The 17,387-nt window shown below is 41.4% G+C and overlaps 1 protein-coding gene across 1 annotated transcript; it reads right to left on the bottom strand.

Annotated features, from left to right (window-relative positions):
* Positions 1–13,477: 13,477 nt before the first annotated feature.
* LOC131674207 (15-hydroxyprostaglandin dehydrogenase [NAD(+)]-like) lies at positions 13,478–14,609 on the bottom strand. The gene is made up of 6 exons (XM_058952722.1): positions 14,517–14,609; positions 14,314–14,464; positions 14,137–14,243; positions 13,907–14,080; positions 13,689–13,840; positions 13,478–13,616 (listed from the first exon to the last, which is right to left on the bottom strand). The coding sequence occupies exons 1-6, from the start codon at positions 14,607–14,609 to the stop codon at positions 13,478–13,480; spliced, it is 816 nt and encodes a 271-aa protein (XP_058808705.1).
* Positions 14,610–17,387: the final 2,778 nt, after the last annotated feature.

Here is a 17,387-nt window from a genome sequence, read left to right as displayed (position 1 = left end):
AATGGCAGTAAAACCAAATGATTCCTTCAATTACAAGTAAAATTACCTCTCGAAACATAAATTCAATTGCAAATACGTAATATTTGCGATTTATATGTAGGCCTTTAATTAATAATAATGCAATATCTCAATAAAGGCGCATGACAAACTCCGTATTAAAATCCATATTGCCGTCATAAACATCAAACACTCATCTCCCCATGCGGATATGAAATTTGTCAGCGTAAAAGCAAAAACATGAAAATATTCGGATTCGCAAAACCTTTCTCGCGTTTTACAAAGCAGCAAATGAAACGTAAAGCAAGCAGCTGCCATTGTAAATAAATTGGAATAGTTCATCGAAACAAAATAGAAGCACACAGGAAACATTAGAAAATAAACACGGTGATAAAAGTTGACGTGCGCGTGCGGGGTATGGTTTTATCGAGCGAAAAAGCAGATCCGCTCGCGGGATATAAGAATAATGCTCTCGAAAACGAATTATAGGGCACATTATTCGAGGAGCGCTCATATAGCCGCAGTTCTCTCTCTCTCTCTCTCTCTCTCTCTCTCTCTCTCTCTCTCTCTCTCTCTCTCTCTCTCTCTATCGCTGTTTTCTTGGCAAATATTTTTATTCAGATCCCCGGCTGTGGCATTTGAATACATCTGAATAGCGGAGGAGGGGAGAAAATGAAGTTCGACTGCGATGCGCTCTTGTACATGAAATCGATGAGGGTCGAGTATAATAATCGATCGCTTGTAAATATATAATATTTAATACGAGTCAGCGAAACGGTTGATTTTTTCTCTATTAAACGTGTTCTTGCCATGGGATTTCAAGTTCTTTATTTAGGATTTTTAAATTTAATTGAGTTTTAATCACTTACTCCACTTTATAGTACGGATGTTTCAAGAATTACGTGACCTTATAAACATAACTTTGTTCAGAATGATGAGCAAGTTCATTTGATCTGTTTCTTTGTTCTTTTTAATGAGAAGAGGTCCATGTACACTCTATTGGACTAAAATAAATGTTCGATGTTTCGTTTTCTTCAGTAAAGAATGCTTTACCGCAGTATCAAGAATGTTTACCAAAAAATCTTTTCAAACTGGAATAAACTACAAAGCGTCGGATAATAAAGATATTCTCGACTGACTTTTTATGATTTTATCTCGGTTTAAGATGAGTTTGTGGTAAAAAAATTACTACCAAAGGGAATAAGCACACATACGATTATTTTGCGCATTAAGTGCTGAATGCATGTGTAAAATAATAATGTAATACGTAAACAACAACAACCCAATACCTATCCGATAGAACGAACTTATGTTTTACTCAATACAATAAATGCGATTGATTTTATTTTATTCCGTACGCTATATCTATAATCTGTTTCATCCTTAACAGCAAATGATATATGATACAACCTTTTAACGCAAAATATAATCATGCGTAAGATTCTAAAAAGAAGAAATACCGTCATCATCATCATCATCATCATCTTGTATGTAACGTCAACAAACCGAAAGTAGAACATTAAGCCCGGAAGAGCTTGAAGAATGGTTGGCCCCAGTGTAGAACTCTGCATCTGCGCAAACGATTAAACGGATCCTCGAGAGTTGTTCAGGCGCCGAGTTGTACAAACAGACTCTCTCTCTCTCTCTCTCTCTCTCTCACGGCAACTTGGTCCGGGAAAAAAGAATCGGCTACCGTGTAAAGAGCTTGTCTCGCGAGTTAAGGTCTCAGCAGCACACGCCTGTGCGTACGTGTTTGTACGCCATCAGACTATATTGTACATGCTTCTTATAGTTTGTTGACAAATTTTACGCTTGGCGGGCATAAGGCCCATAGATCCACATATTGCCGGATTGGGACGTTCTTTGTGGGATAGATGAAGAGAACACCAGTAATATTGTTTTATGGTTGGACAGTCGATTGCATTGTCTTATTATGGTTTCGATGTAAGATTTACAGTACAAGTATCAATTATTTGATACTTTTCCTTTAGTAACGAACTTCTTTTACTCCACAAGTGGATTCTCTATACTTGCACTTTTTTCATATACTTCATGTTTTTGTTGAAATAATAAATAAATAAATAAAAACAGTAAAATCGATAGAACCATCATAGCAGAAAAAAGATTCACATCCAAATAAATTTTATTTTATTAATCTATGCAGCTAAAAACATTGAAAAACTGCAACACGTTCAAAGAAACACGACGCTTTATATACAAATACCAAGAAGCAACTACCCACGCTGCCCACATCTACATCCCTAATACGGATATAGCTTGCGGTGAAAGCAACTGGCTACTTTCACACTAAGTAAAAAACACCTTTATCTGCATTTAGCCTTACGCGCGCACGGCCGAGATCACTCGTACAAGGCAAAAGAGAATAAGCCACAATGAGAAACAAATCGAGCAAAAACGCGCGGAGGGCCACACCGCGTACGGCAAGTCGAGTTGCCGCCGCGCGGACAGCAATCGTTATTGCCGCTCGATCGATCCCCGCGCGCTCGGTCGATTGTCAAGGGATTAACAAGTTTTTTTTCTTCTTTTTCTTCTTCGTTTTTTTTTTTTTTTTTTTTTTTTTCTCTCTTCTTGTCGAAAAAATTCACTCGAGCGCGTGATCGTCCTTAGGTACGCTGGTCTTTCTTGGGAACTCACGGACACTTATTTTTGTTGGGAAATCAGGCGCGGTTTTTCGGAGGAGACATGCAAAAATAAAGAGGGGCTTTGAGGATCTCACGCTCGATCGAGGCAATTATTCGGTTTTCATTTAGCTTTTTTCGCGATTCCGCTCTCGGGGGCTCCCTTATTCTTCTGCCGCAAACAGGTTGAACATACGCGCGCATTGTGTTCAGATGGCATTATTTGCATCTCGCGTTCTTTTTTTTCTCCCCTTGTGGCGAACGAAAATAAAGAGATCCGTTTCTTGGATATTGCCAATTAGGTTGCTTTGTTGCGGGAAAGTGTGGCCTCTGGTAAGACTTGTGGATGAACGTAAATGCACGAGAGAGATGTAGCTTCCGTTGATGTTTTTATAGCATATTTTTCTTGGATGAACTAGTTATCGTAGCCTGTGTAAATATATATCGGTACGCTGCTGTGCGAATCCAACGCCATATCGAACTTGAAAGTTATAGCGATGGAAATTTTCCTCGTGCTAATTTAGATATACGTCTATTATGTAGAGTGGTACAGCGTCAAGTCGTTCCGAGCATTATATGACAATCGCCAAACAGCTTCGCGTCACGCTCGAAAAAACAAAAGTCATCCGGCGTGAAAGTGATCGACTCCAATTAGAGTATCCGCCACGCAGCCGAGAAAAGTTTGCGTAGAATTCCAATATGAAACGGTGAATTTTGCAGGAGATACGCGCCATCTTCAAAGCTGCGAAATCCGTTGGGCGATCATCTCCCCCAGGCGAGCCAGCGCGACAGAGAAAACTCCTCCTACGAGCAAGGTAAAGGGAGGTGTCACTGCCTAGGCTACGACTCGCAATTTCTTATCCCCACTCCCCTCTTATTTCTTTGTCTCTTGTATAAGCGCGAATTCCCTGCGATTTAACGGCGAACGTTCTCGCGACGAGGAACAGTTCTTTTTGATTGAAACTCTCTTTTGACGGGAAAGAGTCCGAAGGCAATTAACGACGTCAAAGGAGGTGTAACGAGGCGAGTTTCAACGAGCGTGCTTAACTTGCGTGCCAAACGATTTTTAGATTTTATCCGATGTTACGGAATGACTGATTATTTGCACTTGATCGTTGTATTATCCATTGAGCTCTGACTGCGAAAGGTGATTTCGAAGGTACGCGCCAACGCGCGAAGAAAGTCCCGATGACGAGTCGTTCGAGGTTCTTCCTCACCGCGCGTCCACCCTCGAAGCTCGCGCGCTGCCTCGAGAACTCCCCATTGTTCGCCGGGCTTGTGCAAACGAGAGCGAGAGCGAGAGAAAAGCCGGGGAAAAGCGTGCGCGCACACACTAGACGGGCATTTAGGCACAATGCCAAACTATAATAGCTATGGGAACATGGCAGCGAGGAGTGACGGACACGCGAACGCTAATTTCTCGTATTACAAGACTTAAACACGACGAGCGGCGAACCGGGGGCCTAAAACAATATTGGCGCGACGGGAAAAATTTTTCGGACCGCTGTTGTATCGAGCCCGTGTATCCACGAATTTATATTTATTTTGAGCGCGCGAAATGTGGGGCGGCTCTATGTATAATGTTTGCCTAGCTTGGCGTGTAAAGATTGCTGTTTTGTTGTGGGATGAGATCGGTTCCTTGTTCTTGGTGAGTACGTGTCTGCTCAACTGTATACTTTCGGCATAATACGTAAATGGAAAGAAATATCTTGCAAACAGTTCGGTTTACACCGAAAAATAAGAATTAGAAAAGTCATGGATAAGACTGTAGTAACCCTTGGATCCCTTTTCGAGAAAAATCTTGCGTCGTATTATTCTTCAAAATCAGCTGTGAACGGTGAAAAAGCAAATCGGAATGACGACAGCGAAATTTCACCGTGGCGCGCGTAAGAGGGCGAGAAAAGGAAAAAAAGGAGCGGCGCGAGGGGGATTGGGGGGGGGGGGGGGATGATACGTCAGAGGGCTGCCGAAAAGCTCTCGGTAATATATTGTTGACCCAGTTAATAGCCTGGTGTTTGATTTGACTACTGTTGTTCCGCTGCTGCGGTCTGCTCTCGTCTGGTTCGCATATAATAGCGCGCGTAACTCGAGATATTTCTTGCCGCCGTGCCGGGCTTTGTGTCGTTCAATATCACTTTCTAATGCGTCCCAATGATTAATCAACGAGTTGAGTTACTTTGACTACGTGTTCGCTGGACATTTTCAATACTGAATGCGCGAAGCAAAAGACAACAATGTATCTGGACATTTCATCGATTCACTTTCTCTATCTATAATATCTGGTTCCTCGATCCAGATGATTGTTTAAGACAGTTGATATATCGAGTAAAGATATTTATGATAACAGTGTAGCACCAATGGCATAAGTTTTTTCAGTTAGATCACGTACAATAGTGGTGGCTACGATTGTTGTCCAAATAGGCAGTCTTTGCCACGTCATATTAAATATTAGTTACGACCTTTATTTCATTTCTCGTTCGCTTGCGATATCTATTTTCAGGAGCCAAGCGTTCGCAAGCTTGCAATTAGTTCTAGTCGATATAATAAGCCAATAGGATCTTGTCAATATGCTAAAAACGGCATTGAGGGTCAACCATTATTGAAAGTCAACAATTATTCGGCACAATTTTCACGTTTCACTGACTGATGCCTTCTCAACCTTCTCTGGAAACGAATTTCAAACGGCATTTTTTTGACTCTTAATTTTATCTGAAATTTATTTCCCGAGAAGGCTGAAAAGGCATCGAGAGAAACGCTGAAATAATGCCGAATAGTCGTTGGCTGTTTCACGAAGGGCTGACCATCGGCAACGTTTTCCATTACCTTACGATAGTATTCTATATTTTTTCACAATACTTTAGTACATCATTATTTTTATACGTATAATTAACTGAGCCAAAACAAAAAACGAGAGAAAAGTGGAAAGCAAGTCTTAACAAAAAGTACTATAGCAGTTGAAAGGGAAAGAAAGAAAACAAACGAAATGAGGAAAACGTAAGCACAAAGCTTTGCACGAGTGTGTCGCTTGCATTATAATTCAGTAGACTTCAAATACAGGCGCGGTGGTGGTATAATTTGCTTGCTTGGCACTGCTTTTTACATAGCAGTGGCAGCCACGGCGTTATATAGCGTCGCAGGGTGGGCTTTTCATTAAGAGGACGCAATTATAATGCGCCAAGGACCGCCAGGTTAATTAATTATTTCAGCGACAAATGCCAGCTCGTCGAGAGCACGGCACCAGCGTCGCGCTCAAACAACGGATCTGCCTCTCTTTCTCTGCTGACTCTCCCTCTCTCTCTCTCTCTGCTCATGGCTGGCGTTGCGCAACTATTGCGAAAGGGATGCGTGCGAAACGCTAAGCTTGGCGATTATAGCGGGAGGTAATTATCGGTGTATGGCACGCGGTATGCTTAGATTTTCGAGAAAAAAGAAATGAAAGAGCGAGGCGTTTTATGTGGGTCGTTTGCTGCCTAGCTTCTTTCTTGTTTTGTCCGCGACTGCGTAATGAGCGCGGAACGGAGGAGAGTGGCGAGTCGACGAATGAAATGGAGCTGCGTGTTTTAAGGATAAACTTTGTCATTTGAAAGACGATGGATTTTGGAGATTGTAATCCGGACCGATAATCGCCTCTTTTTCGTCTTTTTCAACTTTGAGAAACAAACTAGAACTCATTCGATACGTAAACGTTCGACTTCTCATTGTATCATCATTCTGTTATTCTTATCGTGAAAAATCCCTTAAATACGATAATCATGAAAATGCGGTTGACCACTTAGCATTGAAAAACAAACCCTCGGCAATTTATCGCTAAACTTGTTATTAGAAGCTCCGCGTTCATCTTGATTCCTCGCTGTCGTGCGCATCTCTAATCCTACACCAGCACTTTGTTTTTGAAAAAGCCCAGCGCAGATATACTTTAACGCGCATTACGAGCGCGCATCATACGGCAAAGCGAATCCTCTTAAAATATTTTCCTTTTCCGCGGTCTAGTGAGAGGTAGTGGGGGAAAAAAGGTGCATACATACGCGACTACTATTTTCATGCAAAACAGAATTAAAACGCCGAACCATTGGCAGATATTATTCCAACGAGCGTCCCGATTGCTAGGCACGCTTCACCCTCTCTGCGACGAAGTTGTGTCGTACATACACGCGGATCCCGTACACGCTGCGATGTATTAATTCGATGGAAATATATCTCTTTTTTTTTTTCCTTTATTTTGTCTGCAAATGTTGTTGCACGGATTCCGGAGGGGCAAATTCGAGTACTAATGTTGAGATTTTCGAACTCGAGAAGGGTGCAGCAGTGCTTGCTTTTTAAGCGTGACTTTTTTATTCCGAGGCTGGATGACGCCGAACGGACACTTGGCCGTCCCGTCCAGTGTCCCTCGGAAAATCGCGTGAAATTGCACGTCGAGAAGCAAATAATTAAACGAACAAATACAAGCAGTCCGAATATACGACACGCTCGGCCAAAATGAATCTTCCCACGCGTAGCGTCGGCGAAACTCCGCGCGCGTATAAGCATCGCATCTCAATTACCCACCGCGTAATCGCGAGCGACAGATAGAATTGTAGGATAAGGACGCGAGAATACGGCAGGGAAGCCGCGTTAAAACAACACGCCGTCCCCCTTTCTCCCCCAGGCTGGCGCTGCGCACGTCTCCCTCATGCGAAACAGAAAAAAAAAAAGACGAGTTCATCCACCCCGATTGCGCGGCCGAAATCTAAACACGTGTAAACTAATTAACCCAAGCACAACAGCGCGTCGTTCGCGACGAGGCATTTTAATGCAATGTGGTGTTTTGTCGGTTAATGGGACGACGAGTCGCGTACAAGTGCCTGACGTGCACCCAGACTTGCGCGCGATCCGCTTGGGGACGGAGATAGTTTTTCGTGGATCATCGTTGATTGCCCGATTACATACAAATATCTTCCTATTCTTGGCTACGTCATTGTTTAACTTACTCGAGTGACCGACAGACGCTGTCGTTGTTTTTTCTCTTTCGTATTGCAAACTTCCGGTCTCGCTTTCATAAATGCGATAGACTGCTTTTATCTTGGTGACTTAGTGTGCATGACGTAAAATTTCAGCACGTAGTTTTTCTGCATTTACAATATTTTCTAATCGTGCTACGAAAATCAGTCAATCAGTTACAAGAAATCGCAGAACATCTCAGTTCGAGCTTTCTCATCGATGCAAAAGTATTTCGCTTGGTATGTACAGTATGAATCGTGAAGGCGCGTCAAGTACGTAATATCGCCATCGTAAAATCAAATCGCCAATCCCGCAAAACGTCACCCTCCGCAGGGCGGCAGACAACGGAAAGCCAAAATGATAACCTGCGATCCGAATGGCAATAACACTCGCCTCGTCGCGCGAGGAAAGAGAGAAGCAAGAGCGCGCGTCACTTGGCGATCCCCGTCGGAAGATAATAAAAGCGATGCCGCGGCATAATAAGTCAAGGGCGCCTCCTCGAACATGGTCGCGCTAGAAGGGAGAGGCGCGCGCCAGATAATTGGCCTGTCAGCGACATACGCACGGACACATTATTCACGTGTCGTTGGGTAATCATTTCATGCGATAATGCTCGCCTTGTCAAAAGGCCAATTGAATAATTGACGCCGCGCGTCCGCGTCCACAGGCGTTCAAATGTAAAATCGTCGTCGGCGAAAGGATTTCTTTCTTTCTTTTTCTTTTTTTTTTCTTTTTTATTTCCGTTGCGATTGGCCCAATTCGAATGATTTTTGCGCGATCCATTGTGCATTAGCTTATTTATGCGTTGGAAAAGCCGAAAGAGGCTTTCATTGCGATATATGGGCAAATCGATTTTGAAGAATTTTTCTCAACGGCAAAAACGAAAATGCAAAATGTTTTTTATATACGAGGTAAATTGTCGAATGAACTCTAGAAGTTTTGGAAACACTAAAATTATGAATAACACGAACGCACATTATTTTTTAACGTATCTGCTTGGACCGTCAGATAGATTACTTTGTATCTCAAATAAAATTTCAATATAATCTGATTCATTGATCACGACGACGCCTCGTTACGAAGTCCAGCTGGAGATGCTGTGTCTATTTACACAGACTAACGTTTGATTTTATTGGATTTTACACCACAGCATTACATCGCGGGTCCGCGTACTTCCGACACTTCTCAGAAAGTCGGGCTTTATTGTTCTGACTTTGGCATAGTATTCGCAGGTTCACGAGCAAAGATTCCACGTTTCTGCTTATCATCAGCAATTCCATCATTTCCAAAAAGCGCGCGCGCAACATCCATCTCCGACTTATTGTAGCGACTTGTCTGCTTCGCCGTTAAATTGTAATTAGAGTCTCGGGGAGAGAGCGAGAGGCACTCTACTAAGCGAGAGGGAGAGAGAGAGAGAGAGCAAGCTTTTCGGAAATCATCCATCTGCGCGCTCGCCATCTCGCAACGCTTCACTTTGAAAACTACGGGCGCAAAACCAATCCTCTACCTCGACATTTGCACGCGCACGGGCAGAGGTCGTTACTTTAATTAGGCACGGCAGCGTGACCTCGGGCGGCGATTTACGGAAGCGTATACGCGCAGCAGAGCAGCTCACGCTCTCCCTTTGCGCGCGCCTGAGCGCAGATCAAACGCTGCGCACCACGACAACGACAACAACACCTGTCAGGTTAAAATATAATCGAGAAAATCAAAGGGGCGAGAGATTTCGCGCGACTAAAAGCCTCTCTTGTATTAAAAAAAGAGAGAGAGAGAGAGAGAGAGAGAGAGAGCGAGAGTGAGTAATCACACGGAGAGTGCGACGACGACGCGTCTTTAACCAATTCTCCGCTAGAGTAATTAATTGTATAATAGCATTGAGACGACGAGATTTTTTTTACCGAGCAGAGAGCTGCCCCGATCGCTTGGATATTCTTTCTCGATAAGGGTGGATTATTCCTTGAGGAACGTCATTTTCGCGAACGGAACGTCCCGTCAATTTTTTTTCTTTATTCTCTGGTATACGCAAACCCGCAAAGGTGTTTCAGATTTTTCTACTCGTAATCGTCGTTCGCTGCCAATCCTTTGCGAATACGAGGATTCGCAACGAAAACATTCGGGTGCGTAACTGGTTGAACATCGAGTATAACCAAACAAAGTTAAATGTTGAATATCTTCGACGTCGCTGTATATCGACGCGGAAAAAGCTTCGAAGAGAGGCGACAAAAGAAATATTCAGATTTAGTTCCACTCGAGTCGGGGTGCTGTGCGAGCATATCGTTGCATTACGCAAAGTGACAGCCTGAGCATCGGCTATGTATATATAGGGTGTTACCAGGCGCCAACGAAGCCACTGCGTCGCTCGCGCTTTGATTAAAAGACTACTCTTTTTTTTTCGTTCAAATGCTTCTCTCTCTCTCTCTCTCTCCGCGAGCTGATGTTATCAGTTGCGTTGGAAATGAAAAAATCGATGGGTGTTAATGTTGATGCAAGTTTTTTTCTTCTTTCTATCGACAGATTATTTTGATCGTTAATAAATTTCGAATGAGACTTTCAGCGCTGTACGAGCCAAGCAATTTTCATACACAATTCATCGATAGCTGGCCGTGTTTGGCAACCAAAAATCATTAAGTGGAACAAAGATACTTAAAAGAAACTTTTATCGAATTTTCTTTATATATTAGCGTTTCGTATTAGAATAAGTTAATACATCGCACTGAGATTAACGTGAAATGTTACTCATTGCTGAATCATTCAAACACACCGCACTTATAAAAATCGGAAAAACACGAAGAAATGCTGCCCAACCTCAAACATAACCACCCCCTCCCAAAAAAAAAGTCATATTCTTAGTCTTCTCAGCGCGCAAACAACAAGCCTTTATCTCGCAGTAATATTCCGTAGAAGCGATATACATCACGGTCGACAAAAAATGAAGAGGAGAAAAAGAAGAAGAATCCTCGCTCGCAGCTCGCACTAGGAAAGAGGAGAGAGAGAGAGAGGCGCTTGCACATCCCTACCACTCTTTAAACAAGGGGCGCGAATCAAACGATTGGTCGGCGCGGTACAACGGAGGCGTGTCGTGTTTATATCTTTCCTCCCTCCTCTTTCCGCGGCACGATTCCAACCCCCTCTGCGCAGTCAGCGCTACTGCTTGCGGCACAACGCTCGACTCGGAGAATCTCCCTGAATTTTTATAATCGCGCTATTATTATTTACGCCTCGACGTCGACTAGCCTGTCGCGCGGGCGGATGTAATTAGGCGGCACGCGGCCCGTCGATGAATCGACCTCTCGAGTGCGCGCGATCCCACCGTGGAGCGACCATTATCCCCTCGCGTACACTTGATACGAGGCTCGCCCTCTCCTCTCTATCGCGCTCGCTCGCCGCGACGCCGGGAGGCGAACGGGCGCGTTTTAGCGATGGATAATCGCCTCGCACATTAATGCCGCGCTCATGCGCTATTCACTCCTACTTTGATGATATTATACTTATATCGCCTCGGCGAATTTTCGCCGACGCTTCCAGATCGAAATTATTGCGCGCGCGCGCGTTGCTGCGATCGCGAACGCCAATTTTATATTTATCGGGTGCGCGGGCTCGGCCACACAAAAATAAAGCGCGCGATTTTTTATTCTTTCTTTCTGTTTTTTTTTTTTTTTTTTCTCGAACGTTCAAGTGGTGGACTCACCGAATGCACGCATTCTACCGAGTGTAATCTACCCGAAAAACGGTCTGACATATCGCTCAGCGTTCTCGTGATACCTCTTTTTGCCGAAGGAAGCGCTGACATCGATCGAGACAAAAACGCTGTTATTCGTGATTTCTTTTTACGCGATTTTGTTGAAAGTTAATAAAAGAACAAAGAATCTACATTGAAATTCAAATTTTACGAGTCGAAATACGTCGAGACCTATAATTTGGTCCTGTCTTCTGCTCGAAATAGAGCTTTCTAAATTAAAATTTCGCCTCAGCGTGTGTGAATTTCACAGTTTCACTCGGGACTTGTTTATGCGATACCACAATTTTCAAAGCTCTGCCGATATTGCCAATAAGAAATCTGACGTTTTCGAAAAGTCGTCCCGAATCGAAGGATTCGTTTTCTTTTTCCGTGGAACTGCTTGTCTAACAGGTGTACATTATACAAGTGCAGCGATGTAATCTCCAGCGTCGTAAATCACGGACTCGAAAAGCTGCGCAGGTCGAATGGTTTGTTTTAAGGCCTGCGCCGTGTCGTAAAAAGCGAAAAGCTGTGAATGGATGAGCACACACGGGTCGCCGCGAGTTTATCGCACCGTGGGTCCTTTGATATCGGCCGCGAGCGGCGCACAATGGGCAAACATGCGTATACGCGTGTTTGCTCGAGGGATGAATTTAGGAAAAGATCGGTCGGGATTAATATTGTACCGGGCGGATGATGGGAAGAAAGCGCTTTGACGATGATGTAGATGAGTATATATTGTTTGAGAATTGTTTGAGCTAAAGATTGCGGCTTTTAAAAGTTCTCCAAAACTTTTATTGCGCAAGGTTTCGCTCGAGTTGTTACTTCCCCAGCCGGCCTGCGCGATAAAAACGAGCCTGGCGCTTTCGAAGGGATTGTCAGATAATAATTTTACAACTCGCAAGATAGCGGCATCCGTGCCCGGCAGCTGGCGCACCGCTCGTCACTTTTCTCCCTTTTCCGAGAGTCACAAGGACAACACACCGTTCCAATTGATTTCCATTTTAGCGAGAGCTCGCCCGTAACACTTCGTCGAATACCTTTCGATACCTTTCGATATCTTTCGCGACGCGTCACGGCGAGCGCGCAGCGATGAAAATTGCGCGCAAAGTCAGAGGGCAAAGAGAGAACGGGAGCGTGAAAGTGAAGATCGGCCATCTTTAGGCGAGCACAAAAGGCGTGTAATGCGAGAACACCTTATATCTCCCCCGCGCGTAAGGTACTCGACGACGTGCGGCTGACGGCTCAATTATCCTCTCGGGTCACGAGAGGCTGCACGTTATATAGTGTTTAGTATGGCGCTGAGCAAAGTGGAGAGAGTGGCGGATGCGAGTAAATAGGGTTAAATGGGAAATTAGAGGTTGACGTCGGTATGAGCTTCGAGGTATAATGAAGGATTGAAGCAATTTTCGTGATAAAAAAAAATAGAAACACTTCGCCTTACTTACGAAGGTATCGGAAAAAAGAAAAAGAAGAACAAACTATTCTAGTGATCGTTGTAAGTTTCCGTAAACTGGTGACGTAATATACTCGCTCGGTTTATTGACGCTCGAATTTTCGAGTTTCGCTACGCTAGCGCGACGAATAAAATAGTCGAGCGTATACGTGCGACAGTTTCAAATTTTATTTCTCCGTGAACAAATGGAAAATTGAATTGCAACATGCACACCGCTCTCTGTATAACTTTTGAAAACTCGATTGCACACCACCTGCGCATAGTTGAGGCGCGCATTTCGGCAGTCGGTCATTAATGCCAAACTGTGGCGGCAAAGTCCGTTGTCTATTGTTTCGACACCTTATAGAGAGCTTATCCCCCTGAGCCCGAGAGACCAACGCTCCGCCGCGTACGCCATGATTCGACCTACGTACAAACTTGCCGGCAACTTAGCGCCGCCGCCGTGCAGCTTATTCGGCGCTTGTTTGAGTTTTAGCGGCTTTGTAGCCATCGGCCCAATATCTATTTCCAAGTTTCAGATCTTGATACGTATGGCAAGTTTGACGCGATTGTAAATTAATCGAGCGTTGTTATGCACGTTAAAGCAAAATTGGATTTTATTGAACGACTCTGGGCGTAAAAAGAAATGTAAAAATAATGTGGCTGCTGGTGACAATTTTAAAGGATATAAAGAGAAATTAATGATTTGCTTTAAAAAGGTATTCTCATTTTTTCGATATCAGTCATCTCGCCAACGTTGAACGGTGGTTCGTCGTCTTTCACCATCCAAACGTCACCTCCGTTTCCTTTTTCCAGAATTTCAATTGTAGCCGCTGCCACGTTGCTTGGACTGCAATTAAACCGTCACTCATCATTTTTCTATTCATGCGCTTCGCACTACATAAAAACATTCTAAACCCACTCTTGAAGCTTTTGCTTTACGTGATTGTCCACCATTTCAAATGGTATAAAATCGTATACTAGAAGGTCGCGATCACCAGTCGTTGTCATGTCCGTATGCGTCAAACCTGGACAGATACACATGATGCGCATTCCGATCGTCTTGTTATGCTCCTAAAAATCATCACACTTTAATGACATATTAATTTATCATCGTTTATTGTTTTGCTTTGAGAATACCTTCATCGATCTAACAAACGAGACTACGGCGTGTTTGGTTGCATTGTAAACTGGGATTAGAGGTATATTTATCAGTCCGTATATGGAGCCCACGTTAATCACAGTACCACCTTTGTGACCCTTGTGCGTTGCCATACGATCGACCGCAGCCATTGTGCACTTTACAACTGCTGTCTAAAAATTAATTAAATGATTTGATTTGTACGTTAACTATATATTTAAAAACTTACAAAATTGATATTGATCATCATTTCCGGCTTCTTTTCAGCGCAAATACCAGCATTATTAATAAGAATGTCAACGTACGATTTCATCTTTGAAATCTCTTCGTATCGAGCTATAAATAAAAATTACTATACCATAAAATTTTTCCCGAACATTATATTATTTCTTTACGAAATACTTACAAATAAATTCTTTTATGTTGGCAACATCACACGTATAATATCCAAACTTATCAGAGTTGAATTCTTGCTCCAATTTCGTCATGCCGTCGATAACAACTTTACTGTCGAATTTGTGCAAATCGAAAATTGCCACGTACTGAATGAATACGAACTGTAATAAGTACCCAATAAATTTTTTTTTTCTTTTTTTGTAGAACACTCACCGCAGCTCCTTTACGCAACAAATGTTGAACGGTCACAAAACCAATCCCTCTAATCCCACCCGTCACGATAGCAACCTTTTGGTGAACGTACATTGTTAGTCTGATTGCATTCGCCTCAGAACTGACTATGAGAAAATAACACGATCGGCTGAGTTTCGACGAGATAAACGCATCCTTATCATCAAGCAATGTTTTTCTGTCGATCAAGGGTTTCAGTGATAAAAACCGAAAGGAGCGGTCAGCGAGCGATGACCTCGCGCATGTGATTTTCACGATCGATGTATCTATACGCGAAAGGTATACGTGGAAGGAATGGAAAAAAACGATTTTTTTTTATTTTATCGAATTGCTATTTATTTACTGAGGATTTATATAACTAGTAAAAATGGAATACGCATTTTTTTCTACGTCAACGTCTTCCCCAACAGCCTACGGTAGTTCGTCTTTATATAAATATACACTTTCCGATCTAAAATGAAAAAAGAGATCAGTGTTTTTCTCAAGAAATATTTTATAAACGAATCAATTCGCAACCTCTGTTGATAATAATCCAACATATTATTGAGGAAAGACTCGTCAACGAAATCGAACAATTTCTTGCGCCATTCCTCGTCGGTGCTTTTTATAATACGGGTACTAGTGTCATACAAGCGCGTTTCGCGTGCTCATCTCTCGTTCGTATTAATATTGAATTTTATGGAATTTCATGCTTGAATCAAATAAAAATTATTATGAAATACATCGCACATTTAAAACAATTCTATGCTTTAACATGCTTAACATCAGTAAAAATTAATTGACGAATAAAGATCCAGTTACGTTGATATTTACAAATTTAATTATAATTTCAAACCTAATAACGTAGCAAATCTTTAGATGTTAGCTACTTAGCTATAGATAATGGGCAGTGTATCAAGCTCATTTTTCCTTTCTTTCTGAAGAAATCGTACTGTCAGATGTAGCTGACAATTTAATTTTCTTTACTTTTTAATATATTTATCTGCGATTTAAAACTTTTTTTAGGATATCATTATATCAAGAGATGTTTTCTCTTTTCTTTATTTTGACAAAAATAATGGAAACTGGAACTCTGTTTCGGGTTTCGGCTCTTTTGAAGTACTTTTCGCAAACTCTATTTCTACATTTTTTTATAGTATTACATTATATTATATAGGGTGGAAATAGGTGACTGGCAGGTAATCACTTTTTTATATAGGAATTCGTGTTTGTACGTCCTGGACATAAACAAACAATTCGGATGCCAAAGGTTTGATTATGTTTCTTGACTGAGCTTATGATCACGACTGCATGCTCCATAGCACTGTCAAGCGATATTGGTGCTGGGATGTTAATGAAGCCCAGATTTGAGCCGATATTGATTATCACACCACCTATATGTTTATTCAGACGTTGTATGGTTGATATTGTATTGCCGACTATGGTTAACTGAAATTTTAGGAAGCATGCTTTATGATGGTCAATTGACAAAGAAATAATAAATATTTACAAAATTTAGGACTATTGTAGAGTCGATATCCTTATTATTAATCATGGCAGCGTTGTTAATTGGAATATCAACGTTATTTGTCTTTTTAATTACTGGTTATGTCTGGTGCGTCTTACGCGCTTATTTTTTCTGCCTTTTTTCGCATTCATTTTAATGCACTAAAACATAGATCAATACTTTTATTGATGAAATTGAGAATTCAAAAATTCAATAGGCATTAAATATTCTTGTGATTTGATATGAGATATATAGCTAACGATATTCTTTGTTGGTAAATACATACATGTTAATACTCAATCGTGATTTAAAACCGTTACCAATGCAGTTTTAAGTTTGTATCATCCGCAGTTCTGTGGTGGACAAACATGAAAAAGTTTTAAAGACACGATAAATAATATAATATAAATTCGAAATTTATCATAATTTTCTATAATCATATTTTTCACGATATAAAAACTTTGGTAAGACGTTCACAGTTGTAATTAGAGCATTTTTTTTAATTTTCCAATATTTTAGTAGCTGGACAAAGTCGTAATCACTGTACAATACTTTATCATAATACTCTATCAATTTATATCTTTTACTACCTACTTTGTTAATTCGAAGCTAAAATTTCGCATAGAATAATATTTAATGAATTTCTCTATCGAGGTGTCAGTCGGTTTTTATTTTCAAGTTAGTCTGAATAAATCAATCGGTTCATATTATTGATATTATTATTTTCATGTCAACTATATTGATACGCTTTTCGAAAGTTTAATCATCTACAAAAATCTACAGTCATTTTTCATGAGCGTACATAAAACATATATACTATTACGTAACAATGATCACGTGACTATATTTGGGCCAATCAGATCATGAATAAACAGGCTTTACTTTGTTAGATTCTCTTTTTATAAAGAGAATTTACAGAGGATATTCGTATAGCAGCCTTCATACATATTTTTAAATTCTGTAAGGGTTTCCACTTGTATTTATTTTTCGTCAATTCTCGTTTAAATTTATTCAAATGTTTCAAGACAACGTGACTATCGAGCATAGCTATTAATCTATAATACCGACAAACTGACAGGAAAACTTGCGTTAAATAAAAATTCCGATAAATAAAATGAATCGATAGGTCCTCAGAAATATTAATTCACTTTGACTCGATACTTGAGCACAACAGTTGTTGTTATTGTTGTGCTTTCTCTTACGCAAATCAGTGAAGCGCGAAAAAAAAAAAACACGATAACGAGTATTTGATATCAAGAATCAGGCGAATTTTCTACGAAGGTCTTTGAAGTCAAGAAACAATTTATGCGTGAGAAATCGAACAAGAAGAAAAATTGATTTTTATTTCAGCGACATTACAAAATCAA

Source organism: Phymastichus coffea, unplaced genomic scaffold (assembly GCF_024137745.1).
Source record: "Phymastichus coffea isolate CEN01 unplaced genomic scaffold, Cenicafe_Pcof_1.1 PCOF00219, whole genome shotgun sequence".
Lineage (NCBI taxonomy): Eukaryota > Metazoa > Arthropoda > Insecta > Hymenoptera > Eulophidae > Phymastichus > Phymastichus coffea.
Note: the sequence above shows the minus strand (reverse complement) of the source record. Positions and strands in the feature narration are given on the sequence as shown.